General features: G+C 31.7%; 2 protein-coding genes across 2 annotated transcripts; both read left to right on the forward strand.

The window, feature by feature from the left end:
* The first annotated feature begins 280 nt into the window (after window positions 1–280).
* LOC111712749 (uncharacterized) lies at window positions 281–4,824 on the forward strand. The gene is made up of 4 exons (XM_023487458.1): window positions 281–362; window positions 1,398–1,444; window positions 1,599–1,659; window positions 4,605–4,824. The coding sequence occupies exons 1-4, from the start codon at window positions 291–293 to the stop codon at window positions 4,728–4,730; spliced, it is 306 nt and encodes a 101-aa protein (XP_023343226.1). The 5' UTR covers window positions 281–290; the 3' UTR covers window positions 4,731–4,824.
* A 6,486-nt stretch (window positions 4,825–11,310) lies between these two features.
* Window positions 11,311–21,669, forward strand: LOC111712750 (uncharacterized). The gene is made up of 9 exons (XM_023487459.1): window positions 11,311–11,377; window positions 12,697–12,772; window positions 16,143–16,190; window positions 16,421–16,480; window positions 18,178–18,235; window positions 18,964–19,017; window positions 19,623–19,687; window positions 20,264–20,310; window positions 21,505–21,669. The coding sequence occupies exons 1-9, from the start codon at window positions 11,375–11,377 to the stop codon at window positions 21,604–21,606; spliced, it is 513 nt and encodes a 170-aa protein (XP_023343227.1). The 5' UTR covers window positions 11,311–11,374; the 3' UTR covers window positions 21,607–21,669.
* Window positions 21,670–22,351: the final 682 nt, after the last annotated feature.

Genomic DNA, 22,351 nt, shown 5'->3' on the forward strand with positions numbered 1-22,351 from the left:
TTTGGTTTGTCTGTCTGGATGTCTGTTTGTTTGTATCCAATAAACGTCAAAACGGCTGAACCGATCGGGCCCAAATTTTTTGTGGGACATCTAGGGACCCCAGGGAAGGTTTATGAATGNATTTCATCTCATTTAAAATAAACAAATATCTATCCTAACTCTTGTTCTAAAAAAGTTTTTGAAAGCCAGAATGTCGAGATCTCTTAATTGCTTATATCTTTATAGCTGATTATTTGGTATGCATAAATACAAATATAATATAATATTTAATTTCAGATTCTATGTAAAAAATGGCTTTAAGTTTCTCTTTACTATTCCTAATGGTCCTTTCCCCCGCACTCATAAGTTCCAGTAATACAAAGGTTTCTTCTATCAAAATTCTTTTATAAAATCAATGTACAGTGAGAACTATAAACTCTGGAATATAAAGACGACATTTAGACTCAATTTATGTCTTTAAATAGTACAATATGAACATGAGACACAGCAATTGTGCCCATTTTACTTAATAAGGAGCTTAATAAATTCCTAGTAAAAGTTAAAACTATATATCATAGATATACAAAAATATAGATCACTAATGCAGACTGTAAAGCTGAAAATTGTACTTATACCCCTTGTTCATCATGAACTCGGCATTTGAAAAGGTCATTTACTTTTCGGGGTCAATCTGTAGAGCATATTTTTTACTAATTTATCCTTGTATATCTATGCTATATATTTATCAAACAACATCAAATAATACACTTGTTATATTCTTTATACTCCACAGTTTTCTTTCTTGTTCTTTCTGTATATTTTTAGTTGTCAATAGTTGTTCTCTTTCGTCTATTTATCAACATTCAATTTTTATTCAGAGTGAATTTTTAGGACACACACACACATAGCAGAAACTCAATGTTGAAGCATTTTAAGAATTTGTGTTAGGTTAATATAAATATTTCCATACACTAAGTACAATGTTCATTTTTTAAACTTCCAGGAAATCAACCTGAAAACATTTCTGCTATACCTGCTTTCCTTACGTTGGCATTCAGTTGAACACATATTTGTAATTTGTATGCTCAACCTATTAAATTTTAGCGGAAAAATAAATCATTACTAGATTAAATTAGATTTAAACATCTATAAGCTTAGAACCCATGGCTTTACCTCGAAACTAATTTTCCACTAAAATAGTCAAACCATTTAACTTGGAATTCAATACCACGTTAAGTACATTGCCGTGGTTCTATAACCAATCAAAATTTGAGGCATATCGTTAAAGGTTCCAGAATTATGATCAGCATATAAATGAGAGACACGATTACTTCTTTGTATATATTGGTTCTTTTTGTCCCAATAACTAATTATCACTAATGTAATAAACTATAAATCTTTGATTTTTACTTTCCCAGGATTCCTGGATAATTCCTCGTTCTAACTCTATCTCACAAACAGACAGGTAGCAATATAAATAATATCAAATAAATGAATAAATGAATAAATGAATAAATGAATAAATGAATAAATGAATAAATGAATAAATGAATAAATGAGAAAATGAATAAATGAATAAATGAATAAATGAATAAATGAATTAATGAATAAATGTTTAGAGATTATTTTAACATAATACAAACAGAAGATGGAGTATCACAGTATTTTATTCTTAAAGAGGTAAAAATGCAATACATGTCATATAAAATAGTCAAAACTTATTCCAGAATCTAATTTTCATCAAATTTTGCTAAGTGAAATTGATATTTTTTTGATTTATTTAAATAAGCTAATTTTAAACATGCTTTTTAAAAGTCTCAGTCAGCCATTTTTAATTTTAGTTTACAACATTTCAAAAAAATAATTTGTACACGAAAAATCTTTGAGTCCATAGTGATTTATGTATTGCTTTAAAGCAAATAAGAAACAGTTAGAAGCTACTTTACATTATTGGAATATTGCTCAATACTTTTTATTTCATTTTACCCAAAAAAAGTGTTCTTAAGCTCTGGTCCCTGTCAGAATTAACTTTTACGTAAAAAGATAATATTGATATTATCGATTTTTGTTTGAACATTTTTTACTTTACACTAAAAGGAATGTAAACATGATTTAAAGTGAACTTATAAATTCTAAGATGGCGTTGCACAATTCACAATGGTACCCTAAAAAGCTTTGTCTCATATATTATACGAAAAATTGAAAAATTGATTTTTTTTCTATTGAGGTTCCTCTACAAAAACAAACAAAGGTTTCAAGGCCGGTACGGTTGTGAATCGGCACTATCATATTTGCACTGAGGGTAACTTGAAATTAAGCTTACAGTTCATTTTCGTTCATAATTTAAATATTTTCGGGGGGAGTAAAAAAATACGGATTATCAATGTTTTGGACAAAATTTTCAAAATAATTATTTTATTTGGATTTTAGAAATAAATTTTCAAAATTTATTAAAAATTAAATGTATATAACAAAAATCCGAAAAAAATATAATGGAAATCTGCGGTAAATGTTATCTAATTATTACATTAGAACTATTATAACTTAAAGTACTAATTATTGCCATACATTTTTGTTTTTCTAACTATAAAATCTTCAAAAAAGTTTTAATATGAAAAGTTTATTTTATGTGAAGCCACTATATGTCAATACAGTACAAAAACTTGATTCCTACGTCTCAGGCCCAAGAAAGAAACCATCTATCATATTAGAACATCTGAAGGCGGGGAAATACCAACAGAATTTTCAATAAAGAAATTTATTTTTCTAAAGTTGACGGCACTGAGAAATAGGGTGATTTATTATGTTTTTATTTTATAACTTGAACGAGTTGAGTTTAAAATATTTTAAATTGGACTCTTCAATTCATCAATTCAGACATTATATTAGATAAAAATGGCCCAATCGGGATAGATTTAAAAAGATTTTAAAAATAATTTTGTATAACTGCTGTTTCCACAATCCATCCACCTACCACAATCGTATCCTCTTGATGCTTCCACTTGCCCTCAACTACCACACTCCCAATTTGTTTAAAGTTTGAACAACGACCCCCTCTACCACACTCTGTACGAACAATGAACCCCCCCCCACGAACACACACCCGCCATACCGCACTGTTCTTAATACCCCTCAACCCCTCCACCACATTCTCTCTGGTTTTGTTCAACCTTCCACCAACTATACACTCTCTTTGTTCAAAGTTTGAACAATGCCCAAAGCACCTCTACCACACTCGTCTTGAAAATAACCCTTCCACCCCACACTTACACTTTTACTTGAGAAATGACTTACACTCCCATAGAAAAATACCTCAACCCCACGACCTTTGCCATACTTTTAATAATACCCTATAAGTTCCTAAACCCTCTATTACACTCCAATCCCTTGAACAATTTGTCCAAACCGTATAAATCTCTACCCTTGAAGACTACCCCCATGTACCATTATATTCTGTATAAATGTATTTCCTGTGTCTAACTAACAATATCCATCCGTCTATATTAAGGTTTTCATTAGGTTTAGTATAATATCCATAATCCCTGAACTATAAAAAGAAGTTTGTATATGTAAGCATATAAATATGTATAAATTAACACTGTACAGAATTAACCATAAAGCATAAGGCTTCAAACATGACTGTCCGTAATTTTTGCAGACTTCTTTCTTGGTCTCATGGCTTCTTTAAGCTAGATAAATAAGTAGCCAAATCAGCACAGCATAAAAGGCAATATGCATTGCAGGAAACAAATTTATCTTTTAGATCGATATAATCAAGGGTTTTCATGTTGCCATGAAAGTCTGAATCTTTGTAAGTAACCCTGTATTGTATTGATGTTTTCCACAGAATAGAAATAAGGTGTTTTATAAAAACAACAAGACGAATTAAAGATATCTTTACTACACAATGTTCATTATAGGTTGCAGGGTTACCCACAATGAATGAGTCTTCAGAGACAACTTCATGAGATATATTTATTCTTTTATTTGAAATAAAGGTTTTCTTATGTTCTTTCTTTTTTTGCCAAATAATTTAATACTACATCTGATGACTAGATTTACAAAATGGGACTAAATTCATTATTTAATTATCAGAATGTGTTATTCTATAGATTTTCAGGTCAATGTTATAACAAAGTATCATCCATCGTTGGTACATTTTATGAAATATGTTTATTTGATAATAATTATTAATTTTAGCTAAAATCTTTATTTCAGCTGATAAAATCCATTTCTTACTTGTATGTTTAAAGGGACTGTAAGTGTAATTTCAAGTTCAAAGCTGGAAATGCCCTTAAAAGTCTGTCAGATCAAGTATGGCTTGGATATCAACGTTTATAATTTTAAAAACTGATTATATTCGATGGGGATTTCTCTAAATGAGTGATTTTTGTATTTCTAATAGAAGAAATCATATTTGAATTATCATAATTAAACACTTTCAAACCATAGAAAAACGATCATATCTTTCACATTATTGATCTTATAAGTTTCAAAGGTTCTGTTGTGAATCAGGCATTGCCATCTTTGTATTAAGGGTCAGTTAAAACTACAATGACAGTCTCTTTAATAAAAGAAAATAAAAGTTTTATCCTTGCAAGATAATCATATATTTTTCTTTTTAGATTTTACAGCTGTCATCAAAATTGCCAAATATGAAGCCTACTTCCAGCGAGCTAAACATCAAATCATCAAATAAGCGATCCAAAAATCCTTTTGTGGCAAAACAAAACAAAAAGAAAAGAAAATAAATAAATGAAAAAAACATCAAATAAAGATTTTTTTATCTATTTCTGCATTTAATTCTGTATTTCTAGAGTCAGTTTCTTATCATCATGCTGCAAGCTTTAAAACTTTTTCACTTTTTCATTAATTCTATCTTCATGAAAATGAAAATTAAAATTAAATTGTGTATATATCTATATAATGAAGCTCGAAGGTTTTTTTCGAAATTAAAATTTTTTTCTTCAAACTTCGAAATTTTTTTCCAAAGGGTTTTTTTAAATCCACGGGTAACGCCGGGCACTTCAACTGTTTATCTATATGATAGGTGATGGATTTTGAACTTTTTGGAAATCAGCTAACCGCCCGCCAGAGGTCCATATTAAACATATTGAAAAGGCTTTATGTCAAATTTTATCATACTAAACTGATAAACTTTTTCTGATAGACCAATCTCAAATTTAAAAGACTACAAAGGCAAAGAAGATTTCAAAGGTTCAAATTTAAAATCAACGATTCTTTCCTTTATCTCTAACTTTGAATTGGGGGTTCAAATTTGAACTGGCATAAGGAAATTCAGCGACACAGGTCAAATTCATTAAATTTGGCCCCAGATTCTCTTTACCCTAAGTTTTTAAGAAATTATCAAAAGAATCGTGTTTTATTAATTATTAAATAACGACGACAACAAATTTAGTGAAAATTCTAAAGTAAACTAATTAGATGTTTAGGAACGTATTACTCAAAAGAAATTTGTTAATAAATCAATGTTAGAATCAATTATTTCCTTTTCATCATTATATTGAATTTCTTATTTTCTATGAATTTGTTCGCAGATTTCTTCAAATTCTTCAAGTGTCGACTTTACAATAAAAATTTCAGAAAATCTGCAGTAAATCTTTGTGAATAATGAGAAATTATAGAAACTAATAATTGAATGATATTACTTATTTTCGATGATAAGAGTCAATTTTTATTTTGTCAACCTTATCCTAAACAACTAATTAGTTTACTGCAGAAATTTGTTTACATTTTTGTCGTCGTTATATAAAATATATATAAAAATATACGTCGTAGAAACGTTTTATATGTCTCAAATATGTCCAAAATACTACACATTCAGTTCAACCACCATACATTGCCGGTCACTCCCTTTAGTGCATAGATTAATAGCAATGCAGATAGAACACTAGATATCGTCTTTTCAAAATTTAGGGGTTCGGAATGACCCTAAGGCATGCTCTCTCTCTGTCTTGTAATTCAACTTGGCATGGGCGGAACTCCTTTTGCTTCTACCTCATGGTTATTGTGAACTAAATCCCATAAATCTTGAAAAGACGACATCTAGCGTTATATCTGTATTGTAATTAATTTATGGTTTAATGATTGTCCAGAATTGGTCAGAATTGTTTATTGGAATAAATCTCGTAAATGACGTGAACTGATGTTTTGGAAAACAGTCCGTTAAATAATCCTCCCTTTTTTACTTTCAAAACAGTCCGTTAAATAATCCTCCCTTTTTTACTTTTAAAACAGTCCGTTAAATAATCCTCCCTTTTTTACTTTTAAAAATTGCTGACAAACTTGTTTCTTAATAGTCACGTAAAATGTCTTTTTACCAAGCTATATATTCTCATAAACCAAGATGAACCGGCCTTAATCTTGTATTTGATAAACGTCTTTGGTTTAAAGGGATAGTATGAATTTAAGTGACTGCTCACGGGCAGCCGTAGCACATTTGAATTTCCAAGCCGGGTCAACCTTTCCGGTCCCAGTTTTTACTGTACCTAGCTCTATGGACAGGACTAGCCGATGCAACAAGGTTGACGCGGTCAGACTATATGCTTCATAAAGGTTGAATTTACTTTACATAAAGAAGCAGAGGTCCGTGTGCTAACGTAATTTCCGGTGACTCTCCATGCATAGGGGGGTAATGCACGGTACCCTTGAAACATTTATCTGATTAAACATGTTGAAGATAATGTCGTTTTCTGACTCAACAAGTATTTATTTTGAGAATTTCTCCAGTGTTTCTTACAAGCAAGAAATATGCAAAGTCACTTTTGCAGAGAAAGCACAAATGAAAATAAACAATTAAAAGAAATAAAAACATGGATATCTAAATCATACTTGACTATAACACAACGCTTTAAAGGAAAATGCCATGTTTTCATTAGGCTTACAGTTCTCTTCAAGATGAGAGTTTAGAGAAAACTTTTTGAAATTTCTTAGCTTTTTACGTGTATTATTCCTCGTTTTGCTATTTCTAACATTTGTCCTTTACAACATAAGCAATTCATTTTAACCTTAAACTTTACACTGTTGTCTCATAAAAAATGACGGAATTTTTAATGCAGCAGAGACGAGGAAAGACATTTATCAAATTTAATCTTTTCCAGACAGAAAAACATCAATATTTTCCTTATTGTTGAAGCGTTAAAAAAATATAGGGTATAGTTTCGGTATCAGGCATTTATCGCTTTAAAATCTTGTAACTTGTAAAATATTGCCAGTACGTATGTCTGTATACCTATCCTACGATCTAAAGTAAAGAAATAAATATGTAAGTTTCTTAATAATATGTTCCTTTCCTTTCATTTAAACCTTTCAACTTCAAATTACGTCGACAGTCTCTTTAAGAGGTTTAAAGTCCAGAGGCAGAATCTAAAGAATTTGAGCTGCAGCTTAAATTTAAGCAGCGGCTTAAATATGGTTTGTTTCACTTAAAATTGTATCAAATGTTTCAAGATTTAAGCCGGCACTTAATTTAAACCGGGTTTTGGCAGATTTCAGCCGCGGCTCAAATTCCTTAAATTCGGCCTCTGAATATTGATATTATCCCTTCTTAAATCAGCCTAGGAGCCTAGGAATGTCCTTTTAAACAATATAAACCATTTTCCACGAATTCAGGATTTCAAAAACGTAAAGTCTTAAATTCTTCAGAAAATGTCCAATTCACGAAAAAGTTTTGCGTATTGTCAATTGTCATTTAAAAATTTAAGATTTAAAAAATAAGTGGCATTTGACTTTATGGTATATATAACATTTTGAAATAATTAAAATTTTGTTCGAAGAATTTGGATGACAACCCCGAGATATACATGGTGTCCAACGAAACATGACAGTTGGTGAATAGTTTAAAATGCCTTCTTCCTTAGTTTTTCAGTTGTTTAATACCAAAGAGAATAATAAAAATTTATTTCAACGTAACATACATTTGATTGAAATAACTGTCAGAAGTCTTCATTATTTCATACTGTATGAGGAAAAGACATTTAAAACTATTTACCAACTGTCATGTTTCGTGGGACACTTCGTATCTCTAGGTTTGCTTTTATTCCACATAGCAAAATTTTTACTCTGGTCAAAGATATTATTGACCAAAACGATTTTTCAAAACGGAAAACGGAAATCGATTTTACAAATCGTTTAGAAAATTCGTTTTGAAAAATTGTTTTGAAAATTCGTTTCGAAAAATCGGTTTGAAAATTCGTTTTGAAAAACCGTTTTGGTCAATATCTTTAATCAGAGTAAATATTTAGCTGTGTGCAATAAAAGCAAACTTGTCTAGGAGCAATGTTAAAATAGGATTTGTATATCAGGATCTTGTGAAGCCTTGAAAAAGCGTAAAAACTTTGAATATTTTAAAATCGGCATGAAAACGATACTCTTCAGTACTCTAACATATCCGTGACGTTAGTTTTTGGATCGTTTTTGGGTCGTTTTGTTAATGCATATTTTATCTGGCAGGGTCAAAATTAGACATAGTGTAAGAAAGCAATGTTTGAATACATTTTTTATGACAATTGCTCCTTTTACACTATGAAAAATGTAAACCCTGATAGAAACAAAATAGACAAAATGACCCGAAAACATACAAACTAACTAAGGTTTCTCAAGTCGGGCTGGTACCATATCCCATCTCATTATCCTTATTTCCTTCTTATATCACAAATTGGTGAATGACATTTTAAGTTTTGAGATTTTTTTCTGAATTGTCATTGTAACTATGTGAAATATCCAGCTGTAGATAAACACTTTTAAACTTCTAGTGTGATTCCCCTTTTTACATCCGTTATATCGAGAACATGTCTAGCTGGGGGTCTATTTATCTTTCTGAGAGTCTATCTATCTGTCTGAGAGTCTATCTATCTGTCTGAGAGTCTATCTTTCTGTCTGGGGGTCTATCTATCTGTCTGAGAGTCTATCTATCTGTCTAAGAGTCTATCTTTCTGTCTAAGATTCTATCTATCTGTCTAAGAGTCTATCTATCTGTCTGAGAGTCTATCTATCTGTCTGAGAGCCTATCTATCTGTCTAAGAGTCTATCTATCTGTCTGGGAGTCTATCTATCTTTCTGAGATTCTATCTATCTGTCTGAGAGTCTATCTGTCTGTCTGAGAGTCTTTCTATCTGTCTGGGAGTCTATCTATCTGTCTAAGAGTCTAAGTCTGGGGGTCTATCTATCTGTCTAAGAGTCTATCTATCTGTCTGGGGGTATATCTATCTGTCTGGGGGTCTATCTATCTGTCTGAGAGTCTATCTATCCGTCTGAGAGTCTATCAATCTGTCTGGGAGTCTGTCTATCTGTCTGAGATTCTATCTATCTGTCTGAGAGTCTATCTGTCTGTCTAAGAGTCTATCTAGCTGTCTGGGGGTATATCTATCTGTCTGGGGGTCTATCTATCTGTCTGAGAGTCTATCTATCCGTCTGAGAGTCTATTTATCAGTCTGAGAGTCTATCTATCTGTCTGAGAGTCTATCTTTCTGTCTGAGATTCTATCTATCTGTCGGAAAGTCTATCTATCTGTCTGGGGGTCTATCTATCTGTCTAAGAGTCTATCTATTTGTCTGGGGATATATATATCTGTCTGGGGGTCTATCTATCTGTCTGAGAGTCTATCTATCCGTCTGAGAGTCTATCTATCTGTCTGAGAGTCTATCTATTTGTCTGAGATTCTATCTATCTGTCTGAGAGTCTATCTATCTGTCGGAGAGTCTTTCTATCTATCTGGGAGTCTATCTATCTGTCTAAGAGTCTATCTAGCTGTCTGGGGGTATATCTATCTGTCTGGGGGTCTATCTATCCGTCTGAGAGTCTATCTATCAGTCTGAGAGTCTATCTATATGTCTGAGAGTCTATCTATCTGTCTGAGATTCTATCTATCTGTCTGAGAGTCTATCTATCTGTCTGAGAGTCTATCTATCTGTCTGAGAGTCTATCTATCTGTCTGGGAGTCTATCTAACGGTCTGGGAGTGTATCTATCTGTATGGGTGTCTTTCTATCTGTTTGAGTATCTACCTGGGTGTCTATGATGTGTCTCTCTGCGTCCATATCTATCTGTCTATGTGTATATCTATCTGTTTATATGTCATTCTAACTGTCTGGGTGTCTTTCTATTTTTCTGGGTGTCTAACTGGCTGTCTGTCCATCTTTCTTGGATGTCTACTAAACTGGCTAAAAATCGTCTGGGTTTCTATACCACTCTTTACTAAAACTCGCTATTTCTTCGGTCAGAGTTTTAGGGATCACTACAGTTCGCGCCGAAAGCTATAGTTTACCTATCTGTCTGGGTGTATACCTATCTGTCTGGTTGTCTATACCTAAGTGTCTGGTTGTCTATACCTATACTGTCTGGTTGCCTATACCTATTTGTCTGGGTGGCTCAGTTTCATTTGCCATAAATATTTTTGCCATAATTACATTTGCCATAATACATTTGCCATAAGTAACACTTGCCATAAGTCACACATGCCATAAGTCACACTTGCCATAAATTACACTTTCCATAATGGTGTTACACGTGCCATAATTACACTTGCTATAATTACTCTTGCCAGAATTAAAATTAAATTTGGTTTGAATTAACAAACATATATTTATATTTTTTTACAATTACAAATTGAATACAGATTACAAATCTAATGCAGAGCCAGTTTATGAGCTACCAGGTTTAGGTACTCTTCTACGGGTAGAGTATTATAGAATAATGTTAGCAATCCTCTCATAGGTTTGAGGAAGAAATTCGGGTTCGAATTCTAGCTGAGCACATTTTAACCGAACATTTCGAATATTTCACTTCTGTAAACGAGGTATTGGCTACATAGGTGTAGTTCTTGCTGTCTCGAACCATCGGTTTACCTTTACTTGTGGTCTTGTGGTCTATCAGCCCAATTTTAGTTAAAGCTCAAATAGAAAAAAATAACAAAGATTTTTTAAAAAAGGCGCCAAGCGCTCAAACTTTGATATGTTCTAATTTATTGGGATTGTTTTTTCCTCGGCTGAGTTGGTTTAATAAAGTCAAGGTTGAGCGTACATTTACAGTACAGTTTAATGAAGAAGGAGGAAAGGCACCCCGTTCCTCGTCCGGTTGAAAATTATGTTTTTAAGATGTATATTTTAAATGAAAAATGCCGGAATGGCCGGAATACAAAAAGGTGTCTCCGGCGCTCTGTACATTTTGTGACGTTATTAGCGAATGGATGCAGTGTGCCTTCCCTCCCTCGTTCAGTATAACACAATAAACAGCTCTGTTATTAAAACACGCTTGTCATACTTTTTAGAAAGATTGTTTTGAAGGAGATAAATTGTTATATAATCAACGAAATGAATTCAGTTTGAAAGGTTTGGTTGGTTGCTGAACATCTCGGAGATCCACCCTTACTAGATACCATGGTAAACATTAGACTAAACATAACGAAAATTTTGTCCGACATTTTGAAGAGAATGTTAAGGATATCTCACTAATTTTCATATAGTGATGACCAAAATTTTTCTGAAATAGGAAGACGACATTACATTGATACTATAATTGATGTTGTTACAAAGCAAATAATTTCACTAGTAACTTATTAGGTCACTAATTATGTGAAATGGGTCTGTTTACAAAACTATTGGACTACAGGGTGTCCCACATCAAATTAGACCGCGTCAATGGGTCTAAATTACGATTTGGGGGATAAATCAGAAAATTTAAGAAGAGTGAATCATTTAAAAAAATTTAATAAGGCTAATAGAATTTTTTTTTTGCAGAAAATGCTAGATTTTTTAGTATTATGTGCGTATTTTGGCGTTAAAGATTGGAGATAATCTAATATGATATGGGACGCTCTGTATGTAAACTAATAACTTGAGTCTTAAAGTTGTCTTCCTATTTCAGAGTTTTCTGGTTATCTATCAATCAATTCATAATTTCAATGTTAGATAAATATAAGGAACAAAATATCAGGAGTGAACAATTAGAAAATATCATATTTATGATGAAAAATGTGGCAGGAACAATATTTAACTGTGAAGGAAGTAAAAAATTCAAAATGTCAACGCATTCAAGCAAAACAATTAATAATATGAAAATATTATAGCTTTTGTAAACACTCATACATTTCTGAAAAGACCTGGCCACAGTGCTCAGCCCCCTATAGTATTTCCTAGCCACAGCGCTCAGCCCCCTATTGTATTTCCTAGCCACAGCGCTCAGCCCCCTATTGTATTTCCTAGCCACAGCGCTCAGCCCCCTATAGTATTTCCTAGCCACAGTGCTCAGCCCCCTATAGTACTTCCTAGCCATAGCGTTCAGCCCCTTAAAGTATTTCCTAGCCACAGCGCTCAGCTCCTTATAGTATTTTCTAGCCACAGCGCTCAGTCCCCTATAGTATTTCCTAGCCACAGCGCTCAGCTCCCTATAGCATTTCCTAGCCACAGCGCTCAGCTCCCTATAGTATTTCCTAGCCACAGCGCTCAGTCCCCTATAGTATTTCCTAGCCACAGTGCTCAGCCCCCTATAGTATTTCCTAGCCACAGCGCTCAGTCCCCTAAAGTATTTCCTAGTCACAGCACTCAGCCCCCTATAGTATTTCCTAGCCACAGCGCTCAGCCCCCTATAGTATTTCCTAGCCACAGCGCTCAGCTCCCTATAGTATTTCCTAGCCACAGCGCTCAGCCTCCTATTGTATTTCCTAGCCAACCTCATGGTTTACACGTAATTATTTGATTAGAATTTGTTGTTCGGTCTGCTGGTGATCCTAACAATCAAGCTGCAGTACTGTATGGCAACGACAACAACAAACTTAGGAACAACAGAGATGTGTTGATATACAAAAAAAACAGCAACGACCATTATGGTCTTATTGGCTTGCTTGATTGAGTTGGGCAAAACAGGCACAGCGTTTATCCATATTATTAAGTTATGTTTATGATGTTCCACAAAAATATTTATATTTTGTGTGATCTAGAAAATAGCTTCCAAAAAAATACTCGGACAAAAAAAATGAAAAAAAAAACATTAGCACTGTTTCCTTTACCTGTAGTTAGGGTTGTTAATCGTTTTTCGTTTCGTTTTTATTTTTTCTAAAAACGATCGTTTTCTTTGTCGTTTTTAAAAGGAAACCGTTGTTTATCAAAAAAGTGGAAACGATCCATCCCTACCTGCAATATATTTTAGCGCTATATAAAAATAACAATTTTTAATTTCAAAGATGTTTGTCATTTCTGGATTTTATAAAGAAACAATATTTTAATTTCTTATTACAATCTTTCCTAGCTGAGGCCACATTAGTTATTAAAAAAACTGGCCCCGATGACGTTTAGATATTGAATACAAGGAAGAAAAACGTACAAACAGGCCAGACATATAAATAGATTTTCTTTTTTACTAGTTTATGGGATTTTCTAAATGATATGATCCAATTTTTTTGTGGAGCTTAAGAAGATTTTAAAGTTAAAAGTTATAAATTATATGTACTGAGTTAACCAAAAAGGATAAGACGTCAGAGACGACTTTTCTGCCTGTTTCCTAATTATTATGAGTGTTTGCAGCTGTTTTTCTCTTTGCTAAATCATTAAATACTTCATTTATAAACTTTATCTAAGGAAGAAGATATAATTTAATCATGATATTGTCATATTTTAGAGTTTCAGGCCGTCTTTACATTCTCATCCTTTGTGGGTATCCCTGTACNCCGACCCTCACACAAACCTCATTTGTATCCGATACATCTTCCAATAATTAATAAACTGTCATCCCATAGTGCAAAACTTTTTAGTTTTTCCGCATTTAGAAAAATAAATAAATCTTTAATGAAAAAAAACTTTCTAGAAAGCCCCAAACATACAAATAAATGAATGGATAAAATTTCTCTACAAACTTCTTTAGTAACTTGATAAAAATGTATATCTACATAGTTACATACAAAAGAATTAGACTTCAGAAACGACTGTACTGAATTTGTTCTGTTTGTTTCTTTTTAGTCATGGTTCACTTCTTTCTTTCTTTACTAAATCAATAAATACTATTTAAGGTAGAAGACTTAAAGGCCAAAGGGACAGACCGGCTATGTAAGGTAGTTAAACTGAGTATGCAGTGTCGTGGACAAATTCTTTAGGAATTATTTGAGACATATATTAAACTTTTCCACGATGTTTAATTAATAAGTTTGAGTGCATAGTCGACGCTCAAATTCTTTCATTTGTGTGGGTACGTGTTCAGAATCGGTTTTTTTCAAATTATTAAATAACGAAGACGAGAAATAAAGTAAAAATTATACAGTAAACTAATTAGATGGTTCGTTACATATTTCTCACACGAAATTGGTCAATACATCAATGCTAGAACTAGTTATTTCGTTTTCATCATTATATTGAATTTCTTATTTTCTATGAATTTATTTGCAGATTTTTACAAATTCTTCAAATGCCGTCTTTTCAATAATAATTCCATTCTGCAGAAAATCTTTCTGAATAATGAGAAACCAGAATAATGAGAAAATAGAAACTAATAATTGAACAAAATTATTTATTTTCGATGATAGGATTAATTTTTATTTTCTCAACCGGTTCCGAAACAACTAATTAGTTCACTGTAGAATTTTGTTTACACTTTTGTCGTCGTTATTTAATAATCAAGAAAACAATTCTGAAAACTTATCCACCCAAAAGTACGATTTTGAACTCAAACTCAGGATTTACAGATCTTTAAAAAGTTTCATATGTCTCAAATGAATCCTAAAGAATTTGACCACAACACTGCATACTCAGTTCAACTACCGTACATAGCCGGTCTGTCCCTTTAATTCAAACTTGGGATTGTCATATTAAAATAGCTTTTAGTCGTACCTGTAAACTTGTTTCTCTCTTTGCTCAATTATTAAATACGTCATTTATAAACTATATCTAAGGCAGAAGATATAATTTAACCATGATATTTTAAAAGTTTCAGCACGTCTTTACATTTTCATCCTTTATGAGTTCCCTGTATATATACGCATTTTGAAAGTGTTAGGCACGTCTTCCCGCAACCCCCGTGAAGGGAAAAGGGGGCAACAAAATCGCACTAAATCTTACAAATTCCATTTTTACTTGATCTTGCCCCTGCATGCCCTCCCCTTATCGGCTAAAATTCTGTGTATGCGCCTGCGCACTGAATGTTAACATTAAACAAATTGCTTCGGAGTGTCTTATAAAAAATAAAGATTCAAAGATTAACTTTAAACCCCATGCTATTTCTAAATGTCTGCAAAAATTAGTATCCGATATATGATTACAAAACTTATCTAAAAACCTTTTCGTATTGAAAACTTTAGACAGTGCTCAACGAGGGAAGGAAGGCCAGCCACATCGATTTATAGTCCGAACCACTGCATTCTCCTCAACTCGAAATCCTCGTCCTTCGATTTTTATGTGTTTTAAAGTTTCGAATTTTTGAAGTTTCTAATTTTTAAAATTCTGTCCACTTTTTTAAAGACATTGAACTCGAAAACTTTAATTCAATTAAAAAAAAATTTTCTAATAACAAAAATTTAATATTATATTTATGCCCTAACGTTGCCCGATTCTTAAAAAATACTTAATCTAAGAGGATTAGACACTTGGAAGAACGAGGATTTCGAGATGGCTCGGACGAGAAAATGAGAAGAATGTAGCTCGGCTAGAAATTGTTGTGACTCCTTCCTCCCCTCGCTCAACTAATCCTAAAGTTATGTTTTTCTTTGTTTATGTTTTTTCTTTTTTTTATGTTTTTTCTTTTTTTTATGTTTTTTCCCACATTCCGCAAAAGTTAATCCCCTCCCCCGCTATAGCCTTTCTCAGTGTTATGTTTCCTTTTCTTTTCAGAAACAACTTGATAAATTGTAAACACTTTTCAAGTTAGAAAAACAACGACATTTTTCACTTTATCGATCAGATGAAGGTTTAAAGGTTTCTCCTTTAATCAGTGGGTTATCTTCTATAAAATAAAACAAGACATTCGTATTTGTATATTTTAAGTATAGGCGGCCAATCGGCTGGACCGATTGGGCTGAAATTTTTTGTGGACACTCATGGGTGGCCGGGGGGTGTCCTAGACGAAAAAAATTATAAATTTTTATTTTTTCAAATTTTTTTCTTCAATTTTTTATTCCTATAAAGCCCTATAAATTATATTTATTTCATTTTCTCTGTTTGGCAGATGAAATTGTGTTCAAAGTAAACACTAATAAATATGCACATCAAATAGGTAAAATACTACTATTTATACAGTTTTTAAATTTATATTTTTTACATTTTCAACATTTTTAAGTCATTTTTTTGTTTAGTTTATTTTCCCTTATACATGATTTTCGATATTTTTCTGTACGTGCAATGTATTAAATATTTTCTTTTTTTCTGTTTTTTCAATTTTTTCAACTTTATTTTCTATATTTTTTATATTTTTTTATATTTTCTATATTTTCTCTATATATTCAGCTAGGCGAAGTATTGATTCTGGAAGTTTATCTAATTCTGGTGATTTAATCAAAGGAGTAGGTAAACAGTTTAATCAAACATCTATTTACTTGCCTCTAAATATGTTTTTTCAATCTGTTGGTGTAATCCTTTTATATTTAAAACTCATGACAATTTGATCTGTAGAAATATAAAATTCTGAAAAAGAATCTGATTAAAAATTACATTTCTAATTTCGAAATCTTTGCAATCTGATGGTGTAAACTTTTGATCTATTTAACTTCGACAGTTTGATTTTTTCTTATACCACATCAGGTTGCGAAGATTTCAGGATTAGAAAGTAGAGTTTGAAGTTTTCCAGCAGTTCCTTTTTATATTCTTATTACACTTTAATTTACGATATCTAATGAAATTGAAATTTGAGTTTTTCTATCAAATTCAATTATTGAAGTTCTAAAATTAAGTTTTAGTCACAAAAATATTCATTTTCTTTATGTGTAATCCATATCAGTAAAATCGTCTTTTTAAAAAGTCGCGATAAAATTATTAATAATATTCTGTAAGCCCTTTGAATTCTTCTAAGCGATGGCCTGAGTTAAAGAATGCATTGAGATTATCAAAAACTATATAAAGGGTTCCCCACCAAATTTGACAGTTAGTAAAAACTTTTGAATGTCTTCTTCCATACACTGTATAAAATTTTTAACGACTTATTGCAGTTTATTTAGTTAAACAAATTTTCAAACAAACATATTATACTTTGAAATCAATTCTTATAATTATTATATTATTATAATATTATAATTATAGAACAACTTAAATTATGGAAGGAGACATTTTAAACTATTCACCAACTGTCACTCTACCTACCTACCTAGGTCAGGGTAGTTTTATAGATTATTGTACCGAAAGTTCAAAACCGGGAAATGAACAATTTTTTAAAGGAAACCATCCTTGATCTGACAACGCTTTTTAGAGTACCATTGTAAATCGGACAAGCCACTCAAAAGATAAAACCGAAACGTAACTTAAAATTGAGTTTGCAGTCCCTTTGAATTAAAAATCTACGAAATATTAAGAACAAATGCGGACTTTATCTCTATTAATTTGAAAAGTTGGATTAGGATATTGTGTAGTTAGATACTGAAATATTAGTAAAATACTGTACCAATTAATTTTAGAAATATAATAGTTGCAACAGTTGAAAATTACAAAAATGTGTAAGTAAAAGGAATAATAAAGTTCTAGTTGTATTAATTTAGAGTGGAATTTACTCGAAAAAGGTGTAAAACGGCCATTTTGTTGTACTGTTTCCATACTCCAGGTGTACTTCACATATTTGCGCAATATAACCTTTTGGGCCCTAGACCATCATTTTATAAAAAAGCTAAAATTAATATTAAAAGAAAACCAAACTATGAAATAGGCTGGTTTCATAATAACCAATGATCATTTCACATAGACTCTATGCCTTTCACTTTACAAACGATGATTTTCCGTTTTAACTATAAATCAAATAATGTTTTTTATTCACCCAATTCATTTTATAAAGTTTATTTAACAGCTTTAAAAAATTCGAAATTGAAATGGATAGTCTAGGGAACATACTGTATTGATGTACTCTACTGCATATAATTTGTGAACATTTACATGATTTGTACACTTTGAACTCCCTTTCAGGCTGAAAAAGACTGAACAAATTCATACCGAGGGTTTTCTAAATTCCACTCTAATATATATTCTATTCTCTTTGCTTTTAACTTATAAATGATGTTCAGGTGATGTTGTGAATGCAGTTGGGAAGAGTGGGGAAACTCTCATTGATTCAGTGCGCAAGTATAAAAACAAAACATTAAAAACACGTTTTTCACAATCTGTCTTAACAGAATATCGACAGAGTGGAAAATTAAGTATAGTTTTACTTAATATCGGTTTGCTAAGTTTTCGTGAATTTCAAAAGATAAAACTCTGGAAAAGGATGCCAACTCAAGTGCTTTCAAAAAGTCCAATGAACACGAAAAATAGCAATTGCGTATTTTACACCGACCATTTTGCTTGATGACAAGATCAAAAACACATTAAATTGTTTTAATGTCGTCTTCCTATTCCATTAAGTGTTATTCTTTTCACATGTAGCCTAAACATATTATGCAGTAATCAAATAATTTTTAACGGGATTGTTTAGAGAAGCTTATTCCTCACGACAATCTTTATTGTTCTAAATCTTGTATTTTACACCTTTGATATTTTAAACTCTGAATTAAGTTTAACTTATTAATTGTTTGAAATATCAAAGGTTCACACCATCAGGTTGCCAAGATACGGTATTAGAACATTTGAATTTGCTAAAAGATAATTGTAATCTTACGTTTATAATATTATCATTAATTAGAAACCGAATAAATGTCATTAATAATCTTCAATTTTGATAGTCCCATGCCGTCTTCACATTTGAAGACGACGTGCATATCAACGATTTTTAATTTCAACTTTATTCATCATTCACGAATTAATCCAATAAAAGTTTAAGAAAAATTTTGCCTTTTTATCATTCTTTTGTTCAGAAGCAGTGCTCCTGTATTGGACGTAGTAGGAAATATCGTCAAAACGATCACAAGGTAAGCAATTTTATAATAAAAATCTGGTACAGTGAGAATCAGAAAACTGTAGAATATGAAGACAATAATAGAGCAATCTTTTTCTGTATTTTATGACTTTAAAAAGCAAAAAGTCTTACTAGTAGCTCACAATATTTTGTTAAGTGAAATGGGTCTGTTTACAATAAATGATGCCGTGTTTAAACGGATTTACAACTATACCCTGAAAACTTTTGTTTGATCAAGGATTTCGTAGATATTTTCATTTATACAGGGGGAAGAAGAAACCGCGCGAATGTACACTAGCACGAAGTGTACAGTGTACACTGTACAGTGAACACCTTACACTGTAACCTAAAGTTTCCCTACACTCAAACATCAGCTATACGAATGAGGGTATCTATCTACCTCATTGTTGTCCTGGCGCAGTATTAAAGGGAATGGGTATTGTTTTAAATACAAATAGAGGGTCACCTGTACTTACGCTTCTAGTCCCTTTATTGGTTCGACTGAGTACATCCTTTAGTCCAATTATGGAACAGATGTATTGTTGGATATTACCACATGCCAGGTCTATCTATTTTTGGAATTAAATTCAAATTATATTGAAATCAATATGTTTTTAGCTCTGATTTCATCAAACAGTCCGTCGCCGTTAAACAAAATGTTATCTCAAACATTGGAAATACAGGTATAAACCATAGATTAATGACAATACAGATAGAACACTTTATGTCGTCTTTTCAAGATTTAGGGGTATTTCGTTCACAACAAACAGCTGAGTCAGAAGCCAAAAGAAATACGCGCATTCTGCGTTGAATGACAAGATAGAGAGTATGCGCGTAACTCCTTTGGCCTTCTTTCTCAGGGTTATTGTGAACGAAAAACCCCCTAAATCTTGAAAGACGACATCTAGTCTTCTATCTGTATTATTATTAATTATAATTATGGTATAAACGTTATGAATAAGATTTTGAATTAAAAAGATATTTCATTCTACATGTTAACTAACTGACACATCTGAAGTTAAAAGGAACTGATTTTTTTTCGTCAAACTCAAATTTTATCTTTGCAACCTGAAGCGTGATGGTGTAAACCATGGATATTTTAAGTTTAGACTTTTTGATCCGAAACAGTTCATAATATAACATATTTTAAGTTTACAACATATTGTGATTAGAAAATAAGAATTTGTGGACTCAATTCCTTAAGAAATTTATATTTTTAAATCATACATAATAATCCTAGCATTTTTAAAAAATTTTAGTTGCAGCTGTAAATAGTTTGGCTGGAACAGGGGGTAAATTAGTAGAGGTGAGTAGAATGAATCATAAATATAAGAACAAAAATATAAATCTGTGTATCAAAAGTTGGACAAGTTGGCAGATTAAACTTTTTCTTTTTGCAGAAATGTAAAAGGAACTGAACACTCGTAAAAATCATATTAGTCGAGTTCAGACGAATAGGACTCAAGTTTTGATTTTCGAGAGTTTAATGATAAGTAGATTTTCAAGCAACTGGCAAAACATATAATACTTAAAAGTCGTCTTCCGATTCCACCGTGATGTGGGTTTTACCTGTGTATTTAGTTAAGACAGTTTACAATTTACATATATTCGGGAGAGAAAGATAAATGTCTAAAAAGAGAGAATAAATCTTTCTCCAATTGTGCTTTTATCTACTTACTTGCAATATATACTATGCATTGTGCAGTCGTAAAAAGGATGGAAGATGCAGGGTTACCCGCAAAGAATGAGACTCGACAACTTTAAGTTTGTAAATCTAATGCTTAATGGTTGAACTTTAGCTTTTGCCTTAAAGGAAGTCTTTAATAATATAATATGTGATTTGTCAATGAAAGAACAGACTTAAAGCTATAGTAAGCCACGGATTGTAAAGAAAAAGGATTAAAACAATTCTGTGAAATTGTCTCTAAGTCTTATATTTTGTGGGTAACCCTATAATCTAAGCCAAAATAAATTAGGCCGAATTTTTGAAAGACAAAATTTCTCTTGTTGTTGCTGCCATAAATAAAAAACTATTTTATCTTGCTGAAAAAAAAATTGAAATTAATTGTCATACAGCTCGTTTTTCGTTTTTATAAAAAAACTATCATTTTTAAAGAACGATCGTTTTTCTTTTCTTGAAAGTTCAAATCAAGTGGTTCGTTCTAAAAAACGATAGTCTTTTTTCCAAAAACGAAAAAAATTGGTTTTTGAAAAAAAAAATTTTAAAAAAATGAAAAACGATCGTTCTTATAAATGATTAACAAACCTTCTTCCAAGAGCATGTTAAAGGAATCGGACTGCTGAATGAAGGTTCCTTTTTAACTTTTTTGATCAGTAATGTGAAATATATCGTCGTTTTTGGCTCAAAAAATCTCATTCATTGTGACATGCCACATTATGATTGAAGGGTTAATTTTACTTTCGTATACAGACTCTTTAACAAAAAAATAAGTTGGCATCTCAAATAATTTATTCTCTTGATATTATTTTGTGTTTTCAGGTTAAAATATCACTGGTTCGACAAGTCCTGTGTAAACTGGTTTGTCCTCTTCTACCTTCAGCAACCGATCAATCAAGATGTACCAGCAGTCATTGTAAATAGTTCACGGCATTTTTAAAATTTGCACTTTGCACATGTTTACTTGAAATAAACAATTAGAACATCTTTTGAGAAAATTATTAAGTCCCAAAATTAGTAAAAATTATAAACAATTTGAAGATATGCAATGTAGGGTTCTACAGTTTAACCCAGGACATCGGAGACATTGAAAGAATTTATAAAATGTCACCTTGACAATTTTTTAACGGGTTTTATACTTTAATACAGAAATCTTAGTGATTATAAAAATAAATAAATAGCCATGAAATGCGCGGGAACAGTTTTAAAGAGCTCCGTATAAATTTTCAATTAGAAAATTAAATATCTGCAGCATTCCATTTTAACCTTCCTGGACATGAACTCTACCATCTAAAAGTTAGCGTACTAGAGAAGGTTTGGGACCTCGGGAAAAATGAACAGAAAAAAAATTATTTTTATTTAATTGTAAACTGTAATTCAGTATTTTTTTTTAAAAAAAAGAGTATTGTTTATGTCCAAGTATTTTTAAGGTTTAAATACCCCTCCTTAAACCCACATCCCCCCCTCCCCTCGATTTACGTAAAAGTTCGTTAATTAGATCGAACCCGACCACCACTTTATACACATACAGGGTGTCCCACGAAACATGACATTTGGTGAATAGTTTTGAATGTCTTCTTCCATATTCTGTATTAGATATTCAGGACTTTTTGCAGTTAATTTAGTATAAAAAACTTCACTCAAATATATTTTATTTGGAAATCAATTT

This window comes from Eurytemora carolleeae, unplaced genomic scaffold (genome assembly GCF_000591075.1).
Source record: "Eurytemora carolleeae unplaced genomic scaffold, Eaff_2.0 scaffold1311, whole genome shotgun sequence".
Lineage (NCBI taxonomy): Eukaryota > Metazoa > Arthropoda > Copepoda > Calanoida > Temoridae > Eurytemora > Eurytemora carolleeae.

What these genes read in the sequence shown, in the direction of transcription:
- LOC111712750 (XM_023487459.1), top strand. An exon ending in AACGACAACAACAAACTTAG is followed by an intron (nt 12,773 to 16,142) that starts GAACAACAGAGA and finishes TCTGTTTGGCAG; the next exon opens with ATGAAATTGTGTTCAAAGTA. An exon ending in CTCATTGATTCAGTGCGCAA is followed by an intron (nt 18,236 to 18,963) that starts GTATAAAAACAA and finishes TCTTTTGTTCAG; the next exon opens with AAGCAGTGCTCCTGTATTGG.
- LOC111712749 (XM_023487458.1), top strand. Translation starts at nt 291, where the DNA reads ATGGCTTTAAGTTTCTCTTTACTATTCCTAATGGTCCTTTCCCCCGCA. An exon ending in TAAGTTCCAGTAATACAAAG is followed by an intron (nt 363 to 1,397) that starts GTTTCTTCTATC and finishes TTACTTTCCCAG; the next exon opens with GATTCCTGGATAATTCCTCG. An exon ending in TCTATCTCACAAACAGACAG is followed by an intron (nt 1,445 to 1,598) that starts GTAGCAATATAA and finishes ATAAATGTTTAG; the next exon opens with AGATTATTTTAACATAATAC.